The sequence below is a fragment of the Amorphotheca resinae genome, assembly GCF_003019875.1.
Source record: "Amorphotheca resinae ATCC 22711 unplaced genomic scaffold M430scaffold_1, whole genome shotgun sequence".
NCBI classification, from domain to species: domain Eukaryota; kingdom Fungi; phylum Ascomycota; class Leotiomycetes; order Helotiales; family Amorphothecaceae; genus Amorphotheca; species Amorphotheca resinae.
The window spans coordinates 674,999-694,845 of record NW_020194471.1 but is presented as its reverse complement, the minus strand read 5'-3'; the positions used below and the strand labels follow the sequence as shown (position 1 = coordinate 694,845).

General features: G+C 47.2%; 6 protein-coding genes across 6 annotated transcripts; 3 read left to right on the top strand and 3 right to left on the bottom strand.

The window, feature by feature from the left end:
- Positions 1–949: 949 nt before the first annotated feature.
- On the bottom strand, positions 950–2,290 carry M430DRAFT_23752 (hypothetical protein; the record flags this gene model as incomplete). The annotated part of the gene is made up of 3 exons (XM_024864958.1): positions 950–1,429; positions 1,493–1,837; positions 1,940–2,290. The coding sequence occupies 3 exons, from the start codon at positions 2,288–2,290 to the stop codon at positions 950–952; spliced, it is 1,176 nt and encodes a 391-aa protein (XP_024724815.1).
- A 956-nt stretch (positions 2,291–3,246) lies between these two features.
- On the top strand, positions 3,247–5,563 carry M430DRAFT_62545 (hypothetical protein). The gene is made up of 4 exons (XM_024868997.1): positions 3,247–3,330; positions 3,403–3,545; positions 3,610–4,853; positions 4,902–5,563. The coding sequence occupies exons 1-4, from the start codon at positions 3,285–3,287 to the stop codon at positions 5,287–5,289; spliced, it is 1,821 nt and encodes a 606-aa protein (XP_024724814.1). The 5' UTR covers positions 3,247–3,284; the 3' UTR covers positions 5,290–5,563.
- Positions 5,564–5,912: 349 nt separating this feature from the next.
- M430DRAFT_130653 (hypothetical protein) lies at positions 5,913–12,814 on the bottom strand. Its single transcript, XM_024862152.1, has 7 exons — positions 12,433–12,814; positions 9,545–11,713; positions 9,155–9,500; positions 8,951–9,104; positions 7,769–8,900; positions 7,511–7,715; positions 5,913–6,929 (listed from the first exon to the last, which is right to left on the bottom strand). Exons 1-7 carry the CDS (start codon positions 12,772–12,774, stop codon positions 6,166–6,168), a joined length of 5,112 nt encoding a protein of 1,703 aa, XP_024724813.1. The 5' UTR covers positions 12,775–12,814; the 3' UTR covers positions 5,913–6,165.
- Positions 12,815–14,083: 1,269 nt separating this feature from the next.
- M430DRAFT_91755 (hypothetical protein) lies at positions 14,084–15,127 on the top strand (the record flags this gene model as incomplete). Its single annotated transcript, XM_024869679.1, has 1 exon — positions 14,084–15,127. A coding segment is annotated over one exon (1,044 nt), but the record flags the coding sequence as incomplete, so codon positions are not given.
- Positions 15,128–16,163: 1,036 nt separating this feature from the next.
- M430DRAFT_111894 (hypothetical protein) lies at positions 16,164–18,025 on the top strand. Its single transcript, XM_024861453.1, has 4 exons — positions 16,164–16,333; positions 16,384–16,536; positions 16,590–17,464; positions 17,525–18,025. The coding sequence occupies exons 1-4, from the start codon at positions 16,215–16,217 to the stop codon at positions 17,965–17,967; spliced, it is 1,590 nt and encodes a 529-aa protein (XP_024724811.1). The 5' UTR covers positions 16,164–16,214; the 3' UTR covers positions 17,968–18,025.
- A 7-nt stretch (positions 18,026–18,032) lies between these two features.
- On the bottom strand, positions 18,033–19,274 carry M430DRAFT_32077 (hypothetical protein). Its single transcript, XM_024866103.1, has 2 exons — positions 18,737–19,274; positions 18,033–18,630 (listed from the first exon to the last, which is right to left on the bottom strand). The coding sequence occupies exons 1-2, from the start codon at positions 19,198–19,200 to the stop codon at positions 18,279–18,281; spliced, it is 816 nt and encodes a 271-aa protein (XP_024724810.1). The 5' UTR covers positions 19,201–19,274; the 3' UTR covers positions 18,033–18,278.
- Between the last annotated feature and the right edge of the window lie 573 nt (positions 19,275–19,847).

Sequence of the window (19,847 nt, the reverse complement as noted above, 5' to 3'; positions counted from 1 at the left end):
CCCCCCCCTTCTTTCCCCCCAACACGCCTCCCCCCCCTGCGGGGGCGAATATCTCCGGATCACTTTTCAGTATCTGGAATTGCTTACCTCTACTCCTTCCCACGCTCCGTCCGCTTTTCTTTCCAGTCTTCGATAGAATCCGTTCATGGTATCTAAGTTGGAAATCACCTTCTGTTTATCACTGAATCTCGAATTGAGACTTTGATAGAACAATGATAAAAGTCAATAACCAGGAACGACAGGGATGGAATTATAATTGAAGTCTAGGTACCAGCAAAGAAATTCAAGCTACATAGGTAAACGGCTGATTTTAAAGATTATCATTGGGAAAACTTGATAAACACAAGCAGCAGCGACTTCAACCCCATCATTGGTCCTGGGATTGACGCATTTCCCCGATGTCCAAGATCCACTCTTTAATCCTACCCATCAACGACGCTCTTTTTCTAACCAACCCATCCTGAAAAAAACCCTCGACTTCTTTCATTCATGAGACATGCTGAATTCAGAGAGCGGTGTTATAGCAATCTCTAATATGAAGTTGGCTGTCGTCGATGAGATCTCAGAACAAGACCGTATGACAATAGACTGATTCTGGTAATAATTCATATTGATATTATATGTTGGGGGGGCAATCTTTGAAGGACGGGATTCCTACATTATATTGCATGACCGAAAACATGACTTGAAAGCAAAATGGTATATCGTCCTTACTCCAGCAACACCAAAAAATCCCTATGCATTTCTAGCCCAGATCTGTTATATCGAGGTTCCTTCCGGCGGATTTTCCCCCATGACCAGCTGATCAAGCAAAGCGATCTGGTTCTCAGAGCTTGCTCTCAGTTCGAAGCCTTATGTCCGCCAAGTAATTTACTACGACTTCTTCATGTCTTGCTCTAGACGGCCGAACATTCCCAGTCGATATGGAAGCCCGGGCATGAATCCTGGTCTAGTAGTACCACGGGTCTTCGTTATCTCTTAACGCCCGTCGCACCCATCGCGGGAAATAGGTACTCGTGTCTCTCTCCGTTGGAAGGCCGAGCTCCCCACCAACATTGACGTAGCCCTCATGATTGACGCGGCCAGCCTTGGCAATCCTCTTGATACTCTCTTCATCACCTTTCCAAGGCGCACGGCAGTAAACACACCTGGCTTCCCCCAGCTTAGTCTTAGCCCACTGTTCAAAACAATGACGATGAATGTTGTTGCCACATGCTCCTTTGCACCAGATGATCTCCTCGGTCTTGTCGCTCGGATCGAATTCCATCATGCAGACTGGACAATCGCCTTCAATCGGCTTGCGGTTTCCACCCGTGTCGGCAGATTGCGGAGGCACAGGCGCATTAGCAAATATCTCAGCAAGCTCGGTGCTGAGGAGCCCGAGCTGGTAACTCAACTCTTCCCGGACTTTGAGAATATGGACCATGACCTGCAGTGGGTGATATTAGTAATCGAGAGTCCTGGACATAAATTGGATGAGTAGGGTACGTACGTAGATGATATGCTTGCATTGGTTACCCTTGTAAGCATCAGGACACGTACAGCTGGGCGCTTTGCTGATAGTTACTTTGTATACGTTTCCCGTAGATCCAGCAATATCAAAGGTTTCCACTTCGTGTGTGCCATCCGCACTGAGTCTTCTGTTCCTGTCAATCAAGAACATGCGCTGCGTCATGGCGCGATCAAGTCTGTCCAAGTACGTGATAGGAGGTTTGGATCGATATCTGCGACAGCGCTTCTCCTCGGGCTCTTTGCCTTTCGTCTTTGCGGTACCACGACTTTTCTTCTGATCGGGTCCAATACCAGCGAGCGCGGCCTGCGCCAGTTGGGCGGCTACCTGGAAAAAGTCAGCTTCGGCTTCTTGCTGATGAAATAGAAAGCATTATCAATAATAGGTCACGGAGTATATTTCCTAAAAGATGGAGTAGAGAACACCAACCTCATCCTGTTCCTCCTCCTCGCGCTCATACCGTTCTTCCTCCCAGCTCTCATATTCTTCTTCCCCCTCGTTATCATATTTATATTTCTCCCAGCTCTCATATCGTTCTTCCCCATCGTTGTCATATTGATCCAATTGATCTTCGTCCCAGCTCTCATATCGTTCTTCCTCCCACCTCTCCTCTTGAGTTTCATCCTGAGAGGCGACCTTCTGTTTCTTGGCGCACTGACTAATCGTGCGATCGGGAGACCTCTCACGCTTAATGCCTGAAGTCTGTGCCATGTATACGGCGCCTGCGCCGGTTTGAGCCGCCTGGGGCACAGAGGCGGGAACAGTATAACGCGATGCCATGATGAGTTCTTGAATTTAATGTCAGAGAAGTCAATTCGTGGAATGCGAACTCAATGATTGGAAGTGAAACAGAATCATCCTAAGGGATATGCCGGAGAAGAAATGGTTCCTTAAAACTGCCCAGGTGGCATCTAACATTAGATTGTGTTCATCGATGGAGGAGATTAATAACGGTTCGAGTCCCCGGAAGCCGTCGCGAAGATGTCGCGCCACACGTGATAACATAAAGGTGGGGTCCCTGCTTACATAATACCGTCTAGCGCATCCCCTCAAAAGCTCCTGAAAACTTTCGTCTCGGCTTTCTCTTTTCTTCTTCAGTCTTACAGGTCTCTATATACCCTTGTTCTGGTTGTCATTGAATCCATTGATTCAATGTGCCATGGACTTACTGTCCTTGGTCTGAAATAGCCTTATCATATTTTCGAGCACCTCAGAGTGATCTTACGCCTTTTATAATCCTGTCGACTGTCCGAGTGAAAGCTCTATGGACTCAATGGGTTCGCTTAGTGCGTACATGTCTCTTCAATGAGTAGATTAGATTCTGGGAATCATGCGATAGGAATGTGCGAGATTGTTTTAAACCATGGTGAAGTATTGTATAGCTATCCCTACTGCACAAGCTTTGTAGCTGTTTGGCGATGGAGATGTGTGCAACGAAGATCCTCCCCGTTGGTAATTCACATTAAGACAACGGCCATAATATGTGCGCCTGTGAAATGGACGTCGGAAACAGCATCACTCGTTGCCATGTTCGTATTACTTGGTAGTCTTTGTGTATTGCCCTTCCTCACCTACCTGAGAGTTGGCCAATTGAACAACCATCTCACCATTACCCATTCACTACCCCCACACCCCCGTACCTCGGCAGGTACATACCACGAATCACGCTAGAGATGCCAAGCGAAAGCCATTACGAGTAACCAAATCTGTCAACCACGAGAGACGACTCGAGGATAACTGTGCGCATCACTGTATTACCTCCACGTAATTAAAGATGTCGGCAGTCGCCCCTCCAGATCCCTCTCAGACTGCGTCAACAGGTCCGTTGTTTCTACTTTAATCCGCCCTGGGAAACTCAATTCACCTAGACAAACACTGACATCTTCCTGTAGCTCCCAAGAAGAAGAACAACAAGAAGAAGAAGAGCGCAAAGGGGAAGGGCAATGGCGATACTGTCACAGCCCAGGAAGTGCTGGATTCACCCGTAGAAAACAAAGAAGGTGGACACGATGGGGAGGATTCAGAATCTGTTGTGGTACGAATGACACCTGTTCAATTGCCAAGAGATCAAAAGAGAGAGTCTCTGACTTAATCTTTAGAGCACTCCAAAGGACGCTCATTTTCCAGAGACAACGAAATCACAGGCGAACGGACACAATTACGACGAGACGACAAATGGTGATGCTATCGAGCCAAGTTCGCGACATTCCACAACTAATCAATTGAGAGAGCAAGATACGGACAGATCAGATGATAGTGTAGAAAACAAAGCCCCAGGAACTGTCGATGCCAGTAGTCGTTTTGAGGCAATGTCGCAAGAGCGGGAAGCACTTCGGGCAGAGGTCGAGCAATTACGAAAATCTCTGGAAGACATCCAGGGAAGACACAATGACGAAATCTCCACAATCAAGAATCAGCATTCACAAGAATTGGCAACGATCCAAGAAAATCACATGAAAGAAGTTGCGACCGTCAAGAGCCAACATGAAGAAGAGATATCAACAGTCCGGGCAGAGCTAGAAGAAAGTCAGTCTGCGACTGAACAAGCCGAGACACAATACCAGCATCTCCTGGACCGTGTAAACACTATCAAAGCGAGCTTAGGTGAACGCTTAAAAGCGGACAAAGAAGAACTATCGGAGACCAAGGATCGGATTGATGAACTCGAGACTCTGAATGAAGCCCTTCAAAAACAAATACAAGGCCTAGAGGAAGAAGTTAAGCAATCAAAAGAAGAATTAAACGAGTCTTCCAAGGAATTATCAAGTCTTCGGAATCGGTACAATCTCTCCCAACAAAACTGGGTTCATGAGCGGGATGACTTGCTTCAACAGGCTAGGCAGTTCAGGGATGAAGCTGATGCGGCTAGGGATGCCATGGGAGACTGGGAGGTATTGGCCATGGAAGAGAAGAGGATGCGAGAGGGCTTGGTGGAGAAGATAGCCGATCTGGAAGAACAGTTCTCTTCCCAGAAGGAAGCCTACGAAGCTGCAGTAGCTGAGAGGGATACTCAATCACAAGCATTAGGTGGTCTCCAGAGGGCCCTGCAGGAAGTGCAAGAAGCACGGAAACGGGAGCTTCGAGAGATGGTGGAGACTTACGAAGAGCAGCTTCAATCTCTGAAGAAGTTGGTTCAGGAGTCAGATACTCGGGCAGCTGAAGCGGATGCTTCTAAGGGAGCTTTGCAAACGGAACTTGATCGTCTAGCACCGTTCGAGAGGGAGGTGAGAGAGAAGAATCTCTTGATTGGGAAATTAAGACATGAAGCCATTGTTCTAAACGACCACCTGACCAAGGCCCTGAGATTTCTCAAGAAGGCCAAGCCAGAAGATAACGTTGACAGGTATTTTCTGCTACTTCCTATATTTTGGTATGCCACTAATCTCTTTAGGCAAATTGTCACGAACCATTTCCTACACTTCTTAGCTCTCGACCGTTCTGATCCCAAAAAATTCCAGGTCCTACAGTTAATAGCAGCGCTTCTTAACTGGACAGACGAGCAGAAAGAGCAAGCAGGTCTCGCAAGACCAGGTACATCAAACAATAGTTTACGATTACCCACCTCACCATTTCTCCGTGCTCCAAGCACGCCAACACTGTCAAGTGACTTCTTTACCGAGCCATCATCCAACAACAAGGAGACGTTGGCGGATCTCTGGTCCGGATTTCTTGAGCGGAGTGCCGAGGAAAGCTCCGTCTCTGGTAGTAGGAGTGGCAGCGTGAGCAGCTCAGCCCCGAGATCAGATACTCGAGGCGGTGAAGGGAACTCTAAGGAATGAAGCCTCGTTTGTGCGTCTAGATGATTGATTATTTGCATCCGTGTATTGTAAGAACATTGCGAACGGCGTTTTGAGATATTAGGGAGCGACTGGCTGCGGCCTCGCAAGCAAAGCAGATTAATGACACTTTTTCAACGATGGGCCGCCCTTCTTGGCCATCAGGATTATCTTATCCTTCCTTATTCAAACTAATATGTGTCACTGTCGGTGTCTCTCAAATATCTGACTTCTATAGGTAGTGGAGTTTGTAGATACAGTAATGTAAACATGGCATACTACGCGGGCAATTTCGTCTTGAACCAACCACTCGATGTGCCTATGGATGGGGCTGCTTGCTGCTATCTATCTCTCACACTTCGTCGTCGTTTGTCTATAATACTTGCCGCAACCTCGAAGCCCGAAGAAAGGGTTCTAGCATGAATAATAGAATGAAGTTTAAAAAATCCACTGATAAAGCAAGTATTTTTTTTTCTTTTCGCGGTGCGAAGTTTCTTTTTCTTCTGTCGACCCTAGATAAAGAAGAGCTGCAAGTGAGGTAATGGCAACTCTTATTTATTGATTTATGCTTGTCGGCTGAGCGGTTGGTTGGTGGGAAAGTCAAGGGTTCGGGAGATGTTTAAGAGGTGAACTTTTAATTTGATTGCTGCATCTGAACGCAAAATGAAACGTAATCTATTGATATAACCATTGCCAGCCATGGAATAATGCCATCATCTATGCCCATACCATTCCCATCGCCATACGATGTGACAGGAAAAGATGCCAATAACCATTTGGTAGTCATGAATCTTCCCAACGCCCCTGATAAACGGAAAAGTAACCCATGAATTAAAATCAAACCCATATGTACGAAAGAAGAGGTGAAGACGTCTCAGCTTATGCGCTCTTCCCATGCTTTCCCCGTTGTCGTTGTCGCCTTTTAGCAAGCTCTTTGGTGAGAACCGCACGTGCAGCATCGATCTGTTCCTGAGGCTCTGTACTCTTCTTCAAAGCATCAAGCATAAGACGAATCTGAATTTCCGAGGCGAGATTAGGACAGGTGCGAGAGACTCCGAAATGTGCAATTCCACAAAGGCCGCAATATTCGGGGCCACCAGCTAGCTTGAGTGTACATTTCCCCGGGACATGGACAGACTTGCAGGCTTGGCAGTATTGGCTTCTGCTCCTGGGAGATTCTTGATGCCCTTCAGGACGGCCATATCCGTATCCATTCGATTGTCTTTTCTCAACTTGCGGCTCTTGGGTTGATGAGACGATTCTGGAATTCCTGGGAGCTTGTTGAAATGGACTCTTAGTCTGTTCTCCGGGTGACGAATTTCCAGTTCTGATGTTGAGCTGGCTGGATGGGATAGGCTGGTGGGAATCTAACAGTCCTTGATTTGGCTGTGCGCTGTGCTTTCCTGCATTGGGGGGTTGATACAAGCTTGGTGGGTATTGCTGGGCTGAAGGTGGGAGGATTCGGGTACTTGGAGGGGCTGCTGGGTGTTGCTGGACAGATGGTGGGAGGATTCGGGTATTTGGAGGGCCTGGCGGGTGTTGCTGGATGGATGGTGGGAGGATTCGGGTACTTGGAGGGGCTGCTGGGTGTTGCTGGACTGAAGGCGGGAGGATTCGGGTAGTTTCAGAGTTTGGCTGGTATTCTGTGAATGTAATCTATTAGCTTTGTGTTGGACAAGCTTTGTGTCAGATTCATGAGCGTTGATAGAGCTTTGGGACACCTTTGACCCAGTAGAAGGACCAGCGGCAGAGACCGCTTGTGTCTTGCCGGTTCCATCTGCCTTCTTCGTCAAGGAACCACTGGTTGCTGCAGGGAGTACCTGCTTCTTGACAACGTTTTCTTGCTTCTTGGATGGCTTCTGCATGCGAGGCGGATTTGTAGCTGACTCTACATCCACCCTTTTTCCAGAGACATTTACATTCTTTGGAGGAATTCGTGGTTTCTTGCCAGAGCTATTAGGCTTCTTCAAGGAACTACCCGCAACCTTCACTGGAGTTGCTTGTGGTTTAACTAAACCAGTTGGCTTCGGTCCTGAGGTCTGCTGCCTCTTGGAAGAATGACCTGACTGGTTGGTTTTCTTGGAAGCAGAGCGACGTTGTTCCACGGTAGAGCTGGCTTGACTTCGTCGTCTTTTTTTAGTAACAGAAGCTTTCTGTTTTACCACGTTTTTCACTTGCTTTTGGGGGGGTTGACGAGATTGAACATTGTTCTTCACATTCATACCTTTTCCAGAGCGCTCTTTTTGCTGTAGTTCCCGCGGATCAACTGACCCTTCAGCCTCAGAATAGTCATCTCCGTCAGATTCTCCCGCGGCTGCAAAATCTGTATCACTGCCTGATGCATGTTGACGTCGTTTGCTTCGAGAAACTTGTGGAGACCCGCCCACTTCATCGTCGAGAGCCATACTGCCTCGCTGGTAATCGACAGCCTTGCAAGTTGTTGTCAGTAATGCATCACGGAAATGAGAGAAGATTGACTAACCCGTCTCGTACGCTTCCCGCGGCCGAAGGTCTGCATGTTCTGGGCAGCCTCGCGCGCGGCATCTGCCTCTCGTTGCTTAAGAATCTTTTCCCATACCGAGAAGTTTGGAGCAGAAGAGGAATCGTCGGTGTCTGCATCTCCAATATCTGTAGTGAGAGTACCCTTGTCATTAGCCCATACACGAGCAAAAGAGAACTGTGATTCCGCAGTCTTTTCTTCATCTGTCTCGGTATTTTCGACTTGGGTTCTATCCAAAAGCTTATCCACAGAGGAGGAGTCATAGTGTATATCGTTTCGATCATCGTCATTAAAGAGCGCTTCTGCGCCATGCTTAAGGATAGACTCCAGATCGACCCCAGCATCGTCTTCGGCACCCATACTCTCGATAAGGGCTTGGTCAAGAGCCATCTTCTTGCGTCCAATTTGGACTATCTTCTCCTCAGCGCTGTCCTTGGTCATTAGCTGAAAGACAAGGACCTTGTTCTTCTGTCCAATACGATGGGCACGTGAAAGGGCCTGTATATCTTGGTGGGGATTGAAGTCAGGATCCATTATAATGACAGTATCAGCAGTTGCGAGGTTTATGCCAACACCTCCAGCACGAGTAGAGAGGAGGAACGCAAATAGATCGGAGTCTGGTGCATTGAATGCATCAATGCGTCTCTGTTTTTCCAAAGAGCTGATTGTACCATCAAGTCTCTGAAAAGGAAGGTCAAGACCAACGAGGAAGTCTTCAACCAGGTCAAGTTGATTCAAAAACTGGCTGAAGAGTAGAACTCGGTGCCCACGTTCTCGCAGTTTCGGAAGCATAATTTCCAGAAGCTGAAATTTGGAAGAGGCATCAACGAGATTACGAAATAAAGCCTTTTCCGTAACAGACCTTTCTTCGATAGCCGAGCTATATAGAAAAGGGTGGCAGAGACACTTTCGGAGCTGCATTAACATGTTGTTCAAGTTTCCTCGCTCGGCTGGACGTAGTACGGTCTTGCTTTGACCAAATATTGATCGAATAAGCTCGGGATTCTTGGCCAATATTGACTTGTATAGCTTCTTCTGAACAACACTCATTGTAACAGGAAGGATAACCTGTGCCATGGGTGGTAGGAACTTCAAGACTTGGAGTTTTGTCCGTCTGCTTTCTATCAGTAAAAGATTATAAAATTAACCCCACGTAAGACGTACCGCAAGAAAAATGGACGGATAAGGTCATGAAGCTCAGGTAGATTCTCCTTGGTTAGTTCAGCGTACTTTTCATCCAGTTTAGCAGCATTCATAGATGGGTCAAGAAACTGGAGGAGGTTGAATAGCTCTCTCTTGTTATTTTGCAGAGGCGTTCCTTTACATTCATATTAGTACCTTCATGCCTAGGTGAGATGACTGACTTACCAGTGAGGAGAACCTGGAATGGAGTTCTCAGAGCCTTCAGTGCAACGTATAGAAGGTTCTCGTCGTTTTTCAAACGTTGTCCTTCGTCCACAATCATACCTGCCCATTTGATGCGCTTGAAGAAGGATCTGCTATGGTCATCCACAGGCGCTTCGTACGAAGTGACCACAACATGGGCCCTCATGTCAGAACATCGATTTGGGAAGAGTTCGTATTCCATCGCCATGTCGCGAGCACGTTTACCACCATAATAGGCAACAACACGGATCGTTGGACACCACTTCTTGATCTCCCGACGCCAATTTGGGCAAGTAGAATTGGGCGTAACGATAAGAAACGGCCAGCACTAATTGCGTCAGAGATGGCAATAAGGTTTTCGTCGAAACATACCTGAGGGTTGTCTTTCACTAACGAGGCGAGCAGGGAAACGATCTGAATCGTTTTACCAAGTCCCATCTCATCTGCTAAAATAACGTTCTTCTTCTGATGAAAGTTGTAGAGTAACCAATTAAGACCCTCCATCTGATATGGCATTATTTCACCGCCAGTAAGGGATGAGGGTTGTTTCTTCAGTTCGATCTTCTTCTCGAAGTTCGCTGCACGAAATTTGTCGATGCGTTCCTTCATGACAGAGTAAGGTTGATGTTTGAAGTACTTTCCGGCAAGATATTCATTGTATGCCGCAACGAAATCACTCCAGCGCTCAGGTTCATCGGGTGAAGGAGGCTCTTCCCAAACTGCTTCGTCGTAGCCAAGACCCTGGAACTTGGCTAAGACTTCATCGACATCGTTGATATGAGCTTTATCAGATGCTTCGGAACGGGGACTGTAATCGTCGTTATATCTAACATCAAAAACAATCTCCATCCGCAAATATTCCTCTGGGATGGCTTCTTCCGTGGTAAATTTTGGAAGCATATTGGCTCCCTCATCTCGGCGAAAGAATGCCTTGCGCATGACAGTAGCCGTCACACCCCAGACCCAAGCACCTGGCATCCAAGAGCAATTGAAGTACGATTTATTTTCCCACTTGATCAGGTATTCTTTCTCGTCCTCGCGGAACATGTCCGCAGTTTGGCCATCAGCGTAGGAGTCGCGATCTGAGGGCCTCCAAGCAACTAAGGTCTGAACCTTTGCCGGAACCTCGCAACACTCTTTGCACTGCCATTTTGGAGTATATTCTTCGAAACGCTCGTCTCGCAGTTTATCCACATCTTCGGGAGTCTTAGAAGTATCGAACAGGGGTGGTAAGTGCTCAAAATGCCAGGCCCGTTGACATGTCTTGCATCGGAAAAGCACATTCTCATCGTTATTAATGAGTTCGCTAGGAACTTCCGTAATCGGGTCTTGTCCATCATTTTCCTCCCTCAGCTTCTCTTCCTGCTTTGCAGTCTTCCTCGAAGAAAATGGGTTGCACGCTGCTCCTGCTTCATTGCAGTCTGAACAAGCATTTAAACGCGGGGCTGAGCTGTCCTTCTTTGATGCGATACCAATACAGCGTCGGCATTGCATAACAAAGTTCTCGTGGCCGATCTTGGTGACCAGGTGCTCTCGACCACTACGATAGCCAAGACACACCTTGTGGATCGAGCTAGAACAACCCTGACAGTAAATCAACGGACTAACCCCTTTGTTAGAGTTATTTTCAGTCCCACCACAGACATCACAATCCTTGCTGTGAAAGAATCGGAACCGTGATTGCTTTGGAATCGGTTGGAAAACTTCCCGGATACTAATGACCTTGGATACAGTGTTCACTGAGACCTCATCGGCATAAATTTCCTCATCCATATCTCGCTCCTTCATATTCTTAATTGTTCTTTCACGCCCAGACCGGCGAGTTGGCTCGGGTCGCTCTGGAGTTGTTGAGGAACGGGGGCTTATATTTCGGCGTGGTCGGCCTCTGTGACCTTTCGATTGTGATCTTTCTCGATGAGCCTTAGCTGATCGTTTCTTCTCTCCACGTTGGACGTAGACAATGTCCGAATCTTCGCTCTCAAATTGAACTTCGCCGGCTAGTTCATCAGCATCGTCGTCATCAGTATCATTGATCTTTGGTCTGATAGTGGATTTGGGATCCGAGGAACGGGTTATACGTCCAGAAGTGCGAGCATTTGACCGCGTTTCGCGAGTGGAGCGAACTCCACGATCCCTCGGGGATTCCGAATCCGACTCGGAACTCTCCTCGCCATGTACGTAGCGTGGAGATGGTTTGTTGCCGAGTCTGCTGCCAGCTCGACTATTTTGGCGGCTGCTGCTACTAGATACGAATGAGATTCGACCCTGTACAAGACGTCGCTTCTTTATTATAGTCTGTTCTGTAGAAAGATCATCCTCATCAGAGTCAAGCTGGAGCTTCGCGATATCAACGAAACCATTGTTTTTTGTCTCTGTTCGAGTACGCTTGCTGCCGGAAGAAAACGTGGCAGGCTCTCTGCTGGAGCGACCAAATTGATAGTCTGCCATAGAATCTGAAGGCTCAGTATCAAGGTCCTCGTTGTTGTAAAAGTCCAAAGCGTTTGCACCGTTTCGGAGTTTGAGAAGATCGTTAAAGGATACCTATATTCTATATTAGTTGCTGCAAAATGAACTTTTCGCAATGAGAATGAGATTCAAGGAAGCCATGGATAGGGGCGCAAGGTCAGACGAGGGACAGGAACAAGACAAAAGAGGTGAGGAGGAATACGTATGCACTGAGCTACATACGCGAATAAGATAGATAGGACGGATGGCTCTGGGAGACCTCTGCTCCCGGGAAAGCCGGATAGGGATAGAAACAAGTGTATATCAATCTTGGTTAACGCATGTTTGACATGAACACCTAACCAATAGTGAACTGAAAGCTAAGTCGTCTACTTAAAAGTGAGCGACTTAGAAATTGTGTTCTAAGTGATATCAGTTTGTTACAGAGCCTAGCCTGGTGTGCGCAGCAAACGTGGACTTATCGCAATCCGGGCGTTTCACGCTCTGTGGTGACTCTGGTCTCAAGGCCAATATGAAGCGAATTAATCTCTGCCACTTTCAAAGCAATAGCCTCTGAATGTGGAAAGAGGGGCCTTTGATCTGTCGTTACCTTAAAAAGTTTTTAGGACCTTGCACTGGCAAAGGATTGGTAAAAGGTTGCGGACTGCTCACTTGGCAGTTCAAGTTGTGAGATGTCTGGTGTCTTTCATTGCCAAACCAGGGCAATAGAGAAGACAGGCTCGAATACATATTGTCTTTAGACGCAAAACACAAATGATAGGTTGAGAAAAGGAACTCAGGTACAGCATACTCACATCTTCTTTCCTTCCATCTTCATACTCAATTTTGTACCATATCTCCCCTCCTGGCTTCTTGAACTCCTCCAATACAGTATCCACCGTTGTATCTCCACGATAAGGTTCATATTCCCATGGCCTTGAAGGTGCTGGTACCATCACTGCGATTTTATCCTCTGCGGTGACAGATCTCGCCTTTTTATTATGTTCATCCATTGACTCATGAGGTAGCTCTTGAAGTCCGTGGTGTAGATCGGACTCTGGTAGAGATGGCTCTCTGTCGCTATCATCTCGACTTGGCGGGCGGAGCAGATCCACCTCTGAGGTCTCTGAGTCCGAGACATGATCATTTGAGGCCATCTTAATATTGTTGTTGACTGCGTTGCCTATGGGCCCTGTGGGTCTCAAGATATTGGTCTGTAAACTCTATTAGGTTGCGTCCAAAGTATTCTTAAAGTGTCGTGCCTGATCTTGAACCAGAAGTAACTTACCAAGCCATGCAATGTTCCATGTGGTATGGTATGTTACGCAGGTCAGCCAGCAAAGGCGCGTATTTTGGCAGATATGCAGGACAGGCTGTTGGCAGAGGTGTTACCTGTCCGTGTGGAGTTACTAAATCATTTTGGTTAATTTCAAATTGACATTGCCCATTTCGTGGAAGACCTGCAGAAAGAACGTAGGAATTCGTGTTAAACAAGGTTACGTGAACCACTCACTTAACGCGCCGATAGAGACGCGACAATTTTCTGTGATAGACCCACCTACATATTTGATAGACACTGCCTCTTCAAAGACGTAAAGAGCTTTTTCAACCATTACCCCAGATGACTGGAACTTTATTTATACCGAGGAAACTACATGCTCGTAATAGGTATTATCAGCATTGTATAGTTGACTTCCACAGCGAAAAAACTACTCTAGAGTTTGACTCGCGGTTTGGGGGTCGGTACAAAGCGGCCGCTTCTCCCTGCTCTCTCGGGGAAATTTTCGTCTACAACCTCCAACCTGATCAACAAATGCAATGAGCAACTTCATCCTATCGAGGAGTGGTCTCAAATCGAGCACAAGACTTGCTGCTTTGCCTCCTCTGTATCCTACCCTCTACGCCTTTAGAGCAGCCTCTGTGAACTCTGGCATCAATCGCGGTCTACGTCGTTCGAAAGGTGTTGGTTTCAGGGGACAGGAGAAAAGTCGAACTGGGGCCTCGGACAATGGACCATCAACTGGTCTTAATCGGCGAAGCGCAGATCCACCGCATATCTCTCAACAACAGATAACGCGTGATGGACGGCGAGGCGACTCTCCACAGAAGTCTGCGAAAGGAGAAAGAGAAGGGAATTCGCTCAGGATCCGGAGGGGCAAGAAAGTGATCAAAGGCGAGGAGGACAAATCTCGAAAACCATCACATGCCGCACGATCGTCTTCCCGTAATCACAGCTATGGTGATGGCAAGCAGAGCTCATTCAAGAATACTGCCTCCGACGAGGGACCAGCTCCGCGAGAGAAGGGCTTTGGAAGGGGAAGCCAAGATCGACACGCGAATTCAAAGGATAGATACCCCTCGTTATCTGCCACTAAGCCGTCATATGAATCAAGAACACGAGACCGGGCGTCGAATTCTGAACATCGGTATCCTGCGTCAAGAAGACATGATGATGATATTTCATCGAGTGGGCCAAAAGTCTCGCCAGCTCATGCCAAACGGATACCCCTATCCATACCATATACTACACCTGCATCCGAGTTTCTGTATGGAACTTCTGTGGTAGAGGCAGCATTGAATTCTCAGAGAGACCCTCGACGGAAACTTTACAAACTCTATATCTACACAGGGGAAAATAGGGACAGTGTTGACCCTGCCCGCCTGGAGCGGTTGGCACGAAGGAAAGGAATTGAAGTCGCACGTGTTGGGGGCGACTGGTTACGGCTCATGGACAAGATGAGTGGAGGGAGGCCACACAATGGCTATGTCCTTGAGGCATCTCCTTTACCAAGACTACCTGTAATGAGCTTAGGAGAACTCGCGGAACAAGATGGGGAGAGTGGATTCAAAGTCGATGTGGAACATCAATCACGCGAGGATGCCGCAGTCAACGGGACTTCCGATTTCATCAAGCTTCCCAGAAATTCTTCAGGGCGAAAGCCTTTCGTTCTCCTTCTAGATAGCATTGAGGATCCCGGAAATCTGGGCGGCATCATCCGAACAGCTTCATTCCTTGGAGTAACTGCAGTTGCCATTTCGGTTCGGAACAGCGCATCTTTCACTCCCGTTGTCCTCAAAGCATCTGCAGGGGCTTCTGAGAATGTGACCTTGTTCTCGGTCAACAAGCCAGCAGGGTTCGTTGCTAACTCAAAATTGGCCGGGTGGAAAATTTTTGCCGCAGTGCCACCTTCTAGATCCAAGGAGCGAAATGTGACCCCGGCGGTATTCGCTGATGACCTGGAAGATCCACTGTCTGAAGATCCGTGCATTCTGATGCTTGGCGGAGAGGGGGAGGGTCTTCGCATGAATTTGAGAAGCAAAGCCGACGTTGACCTTTCGATACGAGGGAGTGGCCAAAGCCACAATGTGGACAGTTTGAATGTCAGCGTAGCGGCCGGCATTCTTTGCAATGCGTTCTTGAGGAGAAATCAGGGCAAAAAGAGAGCTCCTCTGGTTGATCAGGCGGCAGAATCAGAAAGTGCTTCTAGACCCGAGCGGGATTTATTCTAATACCTACTGTACACCACCACTCTTGCGTCTACGGGCCATTTTGTATAAATAATTTGAAAGGATACCCTTGCTAGAAGGAACTGGGGCGGAGAAAGCTTGATTCTTTAAAGATCTGATAACTTTGACAAGACGCAGTGATCCACATCACCTACCCCTTGGCTCGTGTCACATCCCACTACCTCCCGCACATGTTTGCGAGCATGAAACTACTCTATGGTAACTGCTTTCGAAGCTCGAATCTTTCGGCCAGGTACAGAGATCCGAGTACTCCGCTCGCAGACCAAAGTCGGATGTCCATTCCTTGGAGGCATACTCAATTCACATCTTGTCCAACCAGGATTACTACTGTCGTCTGTAGCCATGAATAAGTAGGGCGATGTCATTCTTCTATCATGATAGGCTCTAGATCTTCTCTCAAACGTTGACCTCTCATTTTATGCGACATCGGACCGAAGGGAACTAGGTAGAAGGAAGTTGGAAGAGTTTTACTTGGGGCATATCCACATATCGTCAAGCCATAGAGGGGTGGCTATACGGGGCTAGCCCGGCAATCATTCGATCAGATAAAAATCATGCATAATCAGATCCGCACTGATTAAAATCCACGGCACGCGATCAAGGATCTTATCTGATCTCTAGCGCCATTTTTAATCACCCCCTCGGCAAACTAGATGTATAGGTCGGCCTGCTTTCGTGGAGATACATCCGGCCCCCAGAACTAAGATGGCTTATTCTTCCCCATGTAGCCTTAGCACAGATAGATGGGGCGCCACATGGGAGGCCGATGTTTTCAGGTGAGTCGACTGGCATTGAGCCAGAGCTACTTGGTTTTGAAGTTTTGACATAAAGTCTTGCCTTGATCCCCTGCTGGAATCAAGTAGTTTCTCGTCAGATCACGTCCTCAATCTTTCTCCATTTATCCTGTGATACCCTAGTTTCTTTGCCTTTAGTTCTCTTTATATGAAGCCATTTGCTGCCACCCTTTGCATTCTCGAAGATGGTAAAGGCTGCAGCTGCCGCTGCGGCCAAGGCAAAAGCTCTACGACAGAGAAACAATGAGAACGCCGCCAGATTCTTTGCTGCCGGAATGGCTGGCATGATGGTCATGTTTATTTTTTTCCACTGGGCCAGATTCTTGTTCAAACGTTACCAGCTGAGAAGGGGCAGCAGCACCAGCTTTCTGAGAGTGTCTGTTGGAATTTCAAGGTATTACTCCTCTCATTGTCTTGGATAACACTCATCAACAACTGGAATAGGCGTGCCAGGCGCCTTTTGTTGCGCAAGGTACCTGGCTTCACTTCCGTCGGCCATGCTCTTGTTTTTCTGGGATATCTCGCAACCAGCATAACGGTTACATTCGTCAATATCGACTGGTCTTCACTGAATAACTGGGCAAAGCGATTAGGATGGTAAAGTATTTCCGCACAAGCACATTGCCTTGAACTAAGTTTGATTTACTTAGGATCGCTGCTTCGAATATCGCTCTTGTTACCTTCCTCTCATTGAAGAACACACCTTTGGCATTCCTGGCAGGCTATTCGTACGAACGTCTGAATATACTTCATCAAGTTATCGGCTATGCAACCGTAACCTACACCTTGATACATGCCGTGGTCTATATTCAAGCCTGGCACCAAACCCACAGTCTTAAACAGCTTACTGAGCGTAATCAGGTGATGGGTATCGTCGCTGGGTGGGCCATGCTCATTATTCTCGCAACAGCCCTTCTCCTACGAAAACTCAGATATGAGGTCTTCTACATCATTCACATAGTGATGTATATACTTATTTTGATCACCGTTGGGATGCACCGTCCACTTATATCAACGAGGACACTCGTTATAATCATCTTCACAGCATCAATATGGGTTGCGGACCGCATCTTAAGATTCCTGAAGATCTCTCTGTTCGGTTTGGGAAACACTGCTACGATAACCCCACTTCCACATGGTGGTACACGCATCGTACTTCGCAAATCATCACGCTTCGCAGTTCCTGGATCTCATTGCTTCCTCTGGATACCTGGAATTCGCATGGCTGAGACTCACCCGTTTACTGTCGTGTCTAGCTCCCCTCTTGAGTTTGTTATCGCGGCCCGTGATGGTTTTACCCGCGATCTCCACGAATTCGCTCTTAAAAACCCAGGTCGATCTCTCAGAGCTTCAATTGATGGTCCTTATGGCGCAGCCTTTCATATGACCGGCGTCACCAAGGTACTTTTCATTGCAGGGGGCAGCGGGGCTAGTTTCTCCTTGGGAGTGGCAGTAGATCTGGTCCGCAAGCTGGGGGATTCGGGATCCACTACTGTTGAAATCATATGGGTTGTTAAAGAACAAGGTAAGATTGGCTCTAATTTCCTATCTCTTATATATTAATATATGTGCTAATATAAATCAGAGACCATCCAGTGGTATGCCAATGAGCTTGAGATACTAAATTCCACGCCCATAGTGACCCTACGCCTTCACTACACACGGCATTCCTCTCCATCTTCATTAAACACTCCCATATCATTACCTCTCCCCGATACAAAAAGGGATTCTCTCTCGCTCAACGAGACCGCATTACCCGTTTCAGCGACAGATTCTGACGAAGGCGACATCGAGAAGCACCCAGAAAAAGCTTCACACTCCACACCTTCAATTTTCATGAAGCCCGGCCGTCCAGATATTGCCGCGGTTATTAGGGAAACGGTGGATAAGGCAGATACACACGATCGAATAGCAGTAGCGGCCTGTGGACCTGATAGTCTGATGGAGGTTACCAGGAAAACGGTCGCTCAATGCATAAGACCCGATGGTCCAAGTTTAGAGTTATATTGTGAGCAATTTGGTTGGTAGATGGAAGACTTCTCGGATATGCACAATGAATGGATGGATATTTATAGATAAATAGATGTAGATTTTGTGTTGAATATATTTTCAAATAAATATTGGATAGTATCCGTGACGCCATATGGTCAGAAGGCTCGTATGCATTGCTGATACCATATTTCGTTATGGAGCGTATACTGAAAATATGGAATACTAGTATCTGCAGAGCTTGTTCCATTAACATGTCCATACTCTCCAAGTGAGAGACTTGAAGGTATTGACGTGACCTGAGACTTGCTTTTCTTGATTTCTCAAAGCGAGAAAGCAGGCCCTCTCTACTAGGCACAACCGTCAAAGAAAACAACCTGAACCGTAACATCATCCCTGCCCTGTCGAGCTAGAGGTGGCTGCAGCCCAACAAGTCCACAGAGTGTCTCATGGTCTGCACATGACCCTGCATACCCTGGAGCGAGGCGGGAAATGACTTCAGCTGTCGATTTAGCATCTTTGAGCGCCGCCATGCCATCGGCAATGATCTCGTCATCAAGAAGTTTGAATGACGAAATGATAGCTTCATCTATGGCTGCAGATGTTGGACTGCTGTTACTGAATGATTGGTACAATTGGGACAGGTTGCGGACCACATATGGGACTAGAACTTCCCGTAGAGTTGTGGACATAGCCCAACCACTATATTTCCAGTGTTAGATTTGAGGTCACGTTTGATGCCATACGGTAACTCGTTGATTTGAGACTCCGTGAACTTCGATCGGATGGGGTATTAGAGGAAGCTTACTTATGTCCATCAAAAACACCCCAGAATATCCACGGCTTGTCTTGACCAGTAGAAACAAGACGCTGGGAGGAGACTAGATTGTCCTCACATGGAGAATTACTAGGGCATCGAACGCTATACCAGCTTTGAACCCCACTGCCTACTGGACCTTTACGAGAGCTCTCTTCCTTACGCAGCCAGGCTCCCGCCTCATCAAGAGTGAGCTTTTTGCATGCCTTGCCTTTCCATTCCAGTGAGCCATCGTAGAAGTCGGTGTGAGATGGAGTTTGGTTATTTCTAGCGGGGTATTTCTGGAGCACATATCCCACGGAGATACCAATGGCTAAACAAATCGTAGCCGTTCGAAAGGGAGAGGATTTATAAGGCGGCGCCTTTGTCTTCTGTGTTGAAAAGTTATGTCGGCAAAGATGGATGGTCCTGGGTAGGCGTCGGTACGCAACCGGGCGGGCAGCACCGAAGCACATGATGGATAGGAAATGCACTTGGACTGACCGGACCCTTTATGTGTTGATGCGCGAAATGAATGTGCTTTAATTAGGGGTTTTAACGTCATCTGGGGAAGAAGGCTGGCACTTGACCAATTTCCCAGAATGAGGCATCCCCGCATTTCGTGTAACAAAGTGATCAATAATCAAAATTATTACAACAAACACCAAGCGGCTTTAGCTCACTTGGGAGAGCGCCAGACTGAAGTCAACTTCAGACAGTTTAATCTGGAGGCACTGTGTTCGATCCACAGAAGCCGCAACATCTGCGAATCAAGGAACACCTTGATTATAGAACACAATCTTTTTGTCTCTATTTTTTATTTTTCGCTATTTTCTGAGTGGTGCCCACGAGCAAAAATTTCCCAGCAAGCCCCATGCGATCTGCGTTAGCTAGGTAGTCAACAAAGCAGGAAAAGAGTTACTACAGTTAAGGAGTCTTTGATTCCCGAACAATTTTTTCTTTATACTTCCAAAGTATTTACGTTTCGATTTTACAGGTCATGTTCAAAAATGGTGATTTATTCTCTTTGATGTGGCAAACAGGAAACGGGGAATTAAGCGAGCAACCCCCTATTCTCTTTCTCCTCACTTGGTTATTAGAGCCAGAGAAATTTGATGCTTGG

Excerpts from the sequence above, each read along its gene's own strand:
- M430DRAFT_111894 (XM_024861453.1), top strand. The coding sequence starts at position 16,215 with ATGGCTGGCATGATGGTCATGTTTATTTTTTTCCACTGGGCCAGATTC. Across the intron at positions 16,334-16,383 it reads GTGTCTGTTGGAATTTCAAG|GCGTGCCAGGCGCCTTTTGT; the intron begins GTATTACTCCTC and ends CAACTGGAATAG. Across the intron at positions 17,465-17,524 it reads ATGGGTTGTTAAAGAACAAG|AGACCATCCAGTGGTATGCC; the intron begins GTAAGATTGGCT and ends AATATAAATCAG.
- M430DRAFT_62545 (XM_024868997.1), top strand. The coding sequence starts at position 3,285 with ATGTCGGCAGTCGCCCCTCCAGATCCCTCTCAGACTGCGTCAACAG. Across the intron at positions 3,331-3,402 it reads CTCTCAGACTGCGTCAACAG|CTCCCAAGAAGAAGAACAAC; the intron begins GTCCGTTGTTTC and ends ATCTTCCTGTAG. Across the intron at positions 3,546-3,609 it reads AGGATTCAGAATCTGTTGTG|AGCACTCCAAAGGACGCTCA; the intron begins GTACGAATGACA and ends CTTAATCTTTAG.
- M430DRAFT_130653 (XM_024862152.1), bottom strand. The coding sequence starts at position 12,774 with ATGGCCTCAAATGATCATGTCTCGGACTCAGAGACCTCAGAGGTGGAT. Across the intron at positions 11,714-12,432 it reads AAGATGGAAGGAAAGAAGAT|GTATCCTTTAACGATCTTCT; the intron begins GTGAGTATGCTG and ends TATAGAATATAG. Across the intron at positions 6,930-7,510 it reads AAAAGAGCGCTCTGGAAAAG|AATACCAGCCAAACTCTGAA; the intron begins GTATGAATGTGA and ends TTACATTCACAG.
- M430DRAFT_32077 (XM_024866103.1), bottom strand. The coding sequence starts at position 19,200 with ATGTGCTTCGGTGCTGCCCGCCCGGTTGCGTACCGACGCCTACCCAGG. Across the intron at positions 18,631-18,736 it reads GGTGTTTTTGATGGACATAA|TGGTTGGGCTATGTCCACAA; the intron begins GTAAGCTTCCTC and ends CTGGAAATATAG.